Source organism: Myotis brandtii, unplaced genomic scaffold, assembly GCF_000412655.1.
Source record: "Myotis brandtii unplaced genomic scaffold, ASM41265v1 scaffold29, whole genome shotgun sequence".
In the NCBI taxonomy this organism is placed as follows: Eukaryota; Metazoa; Chordata; class Mammalia; order Chiroptera; family Vespertilionidae; genus Myotis; species Myotis brandtii.
In genome coordinates, this window is record NW_005361075.1 from 604,689 (window position 1) to 609,335 (window position 4,647).

Sequence of the window (4,647 nt, forward strand, 5' to 3'; positions counted from 1 at the left end):
GGGGCTGGGGGCCGTACGGGTGGTACACCACGGACGACTGCGAGGGCACGGGCGCCCACGACGTGCTGAACACGGCCGGCTTGGGCGCGAAGCTACAGGACGGAAAATCGCTACAGTCCGGCACCAAGCCGCTGGGTCTGGCGGCGGCGGGGTGAGCCCCGGTGGCCGGAAACCTGGACGCTAGGAGGTCTTCATTGTCGTGGGAGATGAGCGAGTCCACGTAATAGTTACTGATGGGCCCCGTCGCCGACATCGTAACGGGGTTTTACATACATAAGATTATTGTATGAACTGTATATGTACTTTTTATCTGCTCACAGAACAATCAAGGCAGGTAATTATTTTTCCAGCCTTTTCCCCGCAGCTCATTGGCTCCCCGGCCCCCACGTGATCGTATTTACCCAAAAATACGGCGCGGATCAATGCGCAGGGGCTTTTTTTTTTTTTTTCCCTTGCCTTTTTTTTTTTTTTATACCTTCTCCCACCCCCTTCTCTGCTGATCCCCGCGACCTGCGTTTTCCTGGGGGTCCGGAGCTCTGGACCCAAGGCATCCGTCACCCCCTCAGGACAACTCGTCTCTCAGCAGAGAACCCCCTTGCCCAGTTCCACCCATAAGCAGATGGCCTCCCGCCCCCGCCCCCAGGAGGATTTCTCAATGGGGTGAAAATGCCAGTCCCGGAGCCCAGGGTCCCCGGACCCCCGGGGCGGAGCTGGGCGCCAGAACCTGGGGACCGCGGCCGCCGAGGTAGGTGGAGGAACTATTTCTTGACGTAATCTGTCTCTGTCGGCCCGACGCTCCCGCAGTCTCTGCGCGAGCCGAGATCAGCGATTGTCAGTTCGGAACGTGGCTTTTAAAAATGCGTTTTTAAATAGTGTGTATGTATGTATTTCTTTCAGGAGCCGCAGCAGCGAGAGAGGGAGGGTGGGAGGGGACTGGAGAAGCTGGGGTGGAGGGAGGGAAGGAGAGAAAGGGGAGAGGTGCCTCTGCCCTGGCCAACTCAGCCCCCCAAATATGGGGTAGGGGAAGGTTAGGGAAGGTGGTCCGCGGGTGGGAGGGGTAGGACCTCTGGACCTCAGACACCTTTAGCATCAAAAGTCCTCTCTCTGCTTCGGTACAGATATGCAAGCACCTCTATTTTAAATTTATTGTCTATATCTATCTCTCTCTCTTTTTTTGCCAGCTTGAAGAAGTGGAGGACAGATCTACACAACTTAAGTGGGGCAACCCCATCCCATTTTCCTGTTCACCCACCTTGGCCCCAATTCCATCTCTGGGACACCCTGACCCCCCCCAAAAAAGAAGTCACCCCTGGGTTCTGTCTGCAGAGAGCCAGGGTGAGAGCGGGCAAGGCAAGAGAGCGACCTCAGTCGTGGGCAAGTAGCTTGTTTTTACGTCCTTCAATAAAAATTTTATGAGGATCATTTGATTGTTCATAAATGTGTCTTTCATTAAATAAAATTGTAGGCTGTTTTTGGAACGGGAAAAAGGCAACGGAGGGCTTGGAGAAAGCAGTTTCTTTGGGATCGGACACAGGAATTCTGGAGAAGCCGTGTGATTGTAGGGAAGAACAGACAACCAGGCTTCCTTCCTCCAATAAGTTGGCTGTTACCCTCCTGTTTGAATTCGGGGGGTTGGTACCCAGTCCTCTGCTTTCTGTGGGACTGTCCCACGGTGGCTTAGTAAAGGTGGGCTTTAGACAAGCAGGAAATTCTCAGGATGAGTGCAAAAGAGGGGGCAGGAAGGTTGGCTGGTGGGGGAGAAGAGCAGGTGATGTCCCCAGAGGCAGATGCACCCTAGGCATAGCAGAGCGAGTCTGAAGGAGGGATGCAATTTCAGGGTCAGAAGGAAAGAGTCCCAGTTTGTGCGAGAAGAAGAAGGCAGGAGCTGAGGCTGAGAGGAGGCTCTGAAGCAGCAGGGAAGGAAGGAGCTTCCAGATCAGAGATGCCTGCCCTTCGTTCCCACTCCTGTCCCCAGGAGGGGACCAAACAAACACCAGGGTGGGGGCCCAGGCGGGTTCTCCTGCACCCAGGCCAACCTGTCTCCTCTGGGGCCGAGAAGGACTGGAGAGAGGTGTCCCAGAGAGTGTAGTATGTATGTTGGGGGGAGGAGGAAAGTTGAGGGGGGAAGAATAGATGTGAAGTCCAAACACTAACCCCAGCTTTCTAGGCCCCATCCCCCGTCCCTGTTCCTCCCCCTTTCCAGCTCTTTCCCTTCGGTCAAGCAGGGCTGGGATTTCTACGAAAGGGGGGCACGATATGAGAAGTGCCTAAGGGCTGGGGAGAACAGACTGGGGGGGGGCCTCAACCTCCTCGCCCTCGGCTCTGATTGGATTATCTTCCCCTCCCCCAGACTAAACTGATTTGGAAAATCCAAATAACAGCAAGAAACAGAGTATCTCTTTGGCCTTGATGGAGTTGGGTTAGCTGTCAATCAAAAATTCTCCCTCACTAGTTCAAGGAAAAGACAAGAGGTTCCAGTCCCCCTGCAGAGGCTTTCTCCAAATCCCTAGCGCCGTCAGCACCTCCCCCAGCCCTGGCGGCTGGGGACCCTGACCAGCTCTTGGGCGGCTGCTGGCAGACATGTAGCCTTTGGCGGGCCCGGGGCCAGACTGTGACCAAGAAGACATCAGGGACAGAGCCTGAGAGAGACTGAGCCCGAGACAGCCTGAGACCGAAAAACTGAAACACACAGGGCATCAGGCCCATAGAAAGGAAGGAAGGAAGGAAGGAGGGAGGGAAGGAAAGGAAACGGAGGATTAGGCTAAAAAGAAGGAGCGAGGGGAGAATTAAAGAAAAGAGGGGAGGCAAGATGAAAAGAGATAGGAGAGCAGGGAAAGGAAGGCGTGCAGAGAGCAAGACAGAGGAAGGGCAGTGATAGGCAGGCAGGATGGGATAGAGAGCTGGCGGAGCAGCCATGGCATTGTGCAGTCCGCTTGCTTGCCGGGCCTTTGCCGGGGACAGGCTCCAGGCACAGCGGCCACTTCTGTCCTGACACAAAGGAGGAAGAGGCCTTCTCTCCTGCCCTTCCCAGCGTCCTGCTCCTGTGGGTACACTAGGCTCCTGGGATATAGAACCCCATTTCAGCCCAGGCAGCCTTCCAGGCAGCTGGGGCTGAGCCATGCTCTAGTCAAGGAGCAAAGAAGACATGATGAAGGAGCTTTCACGCCCTGCTCCTCTTTTGCATCTCTGCCGGGCCACAGGGCCCATCGGCCCCAATTTCAGCTTTCCTAGAAAAAAGATACCCCCGAAGAACCTCTTCTATGGGCCTCTGCTTTGGGGGAGAGCTCTCACGCAGAGTGGCTGCGAGCAGATGCCCCTTTCTCTCCTAGCCTCTTTGGCCACTGCCTTTTTTTCAGCCCTGCCCAACCGGCAGAGGCAGCAGCATGGGGCAGCTGAAATCACAGCTGAAATCCTCCGGCCCACACTCCCTGCTGCTGTCAATTTCCCCATGAAACTGAGGGGAGATTGTCACCTTAGTTATAGAGCATGAACTCAGACCCTCCCTACTCAGGCATAGACAGAGCTGTGGATCAGGAAGTAGGCCTCGCCCACAGCCCCCTCCCCACCAATACCCCATTTTGCCTAGGCCTTGCTTAGAGAGTTGGCCTTGGAGAGGGGGGGAGGGGGGGCTGGGAGAGGCTGGGAGCCCCTGAGTTCAGGCCCAGGTCCCGGTGCTTCCACAACTGCATATGGCCTGTACCCCATTCTCTGTATTTGGAGGTAGGGTGGCAGGTCAGGGCTCTGAAGCAGATTTTCAGGCTCCCCCAAATCCAGGCCTCTAGGGACGGGAGCACAAGGATGTGGGGACACCACGAAGGAGGGGCTTGTCTTCCCAGGTTCAGTCACTCCTACTGAATCCCCTGGCAGATTCCAAGACTCCCTTTCACCCCTTCAATTTTCCTCAGCGCAAGTGGGGGAAACTCAAGAGATGGGAGGCCACTGGGAACCCCTGTTGTGGAGAGGGTCACCCCAGCTTCAGCTCGCAGCTCTGCCCTTACTCTGGTTCTTAGAACTCCCCTCCAACCCCCAAAGATCCCACTGGGCCCAGGAAAGCCCCTAAGGGGGAGGGGCAGCCTTATCCATCACCTCAAACCTGGGCAGCTACGACTGCAAGCAAGCCAGCACCGCCGTGGGAAGGACAGGCAGACAGGCAGACAGGTTAGAGGCATCCTCTCCCCTCGCCCTGCGCCTCCTTTTTAGTGATTTAAATTCCCTCCGGTTCAATCCACACCGTCAAGTTCGGATTAAATTTAAAACAGGCTTCCCCGGTGCCCCCAGCGGGCTATCCCAGCCGCCGCAGGCGAGGAGGCCGCTCCCGGGTTCGTCCGCACCGCCCGCGAGGAGGAGGCTGTGCTCCATTTGCTTTCATTTTCCATCTCCCCCTGAAATGGGCTCATTTCACCTCTTCGCTGCCCTCTCCCCCTCCCCGCCCCCTCCCTGGTTCCCCTCTACTTTCCCCCCTTCTCTCTCCTGGTCCCTCTTTGTTGGGGAAAACACACCCACACACAACTCCTGCTGGCTAAGGCCTGCGCTGGAAGCAGAAGCGGAGCCCTCCTGGCCTGCCGCGAGGAGACCGCGTCCTGCCCCCACCCCAGGTGGGTATCGGGATCCCCGCGCGCCGGGAGTCCGGCCCCTCCGCCCTGCAGG

The 4,647-nt window shown here is 56.8% G+C and overlaps 2 protein-coding genes across 2 annotated transcripts in view; both read right to left on the reverse strand.

Annotated features, from left to right (window-relative positions):
• The window catches only part of HOXC9 (homeobox C9), a 3,544-nt gene extending 2,799 nt beyond the window's left edge, over positions 1-745 (reverse strand). The window contains exon 1 of the mRNA XM_005869269.2: positions 6-745. Coding sequence (XP_005869331.1) covers positions 6-253 — 248 coding nt within the window. The 5' untranslated portion in view covers positions 254-745. The remainder of the gene's footprint in view (positions 1-5) is intronic.
• HOXC4 (homeobox C4) overlaps positions 1-4,647 on the reverse strand; it is a 66,105-nt gene that overhangs the window by 60,538 nt on the left and 920 nt on the right. The window lies entirely within an intron of this gene.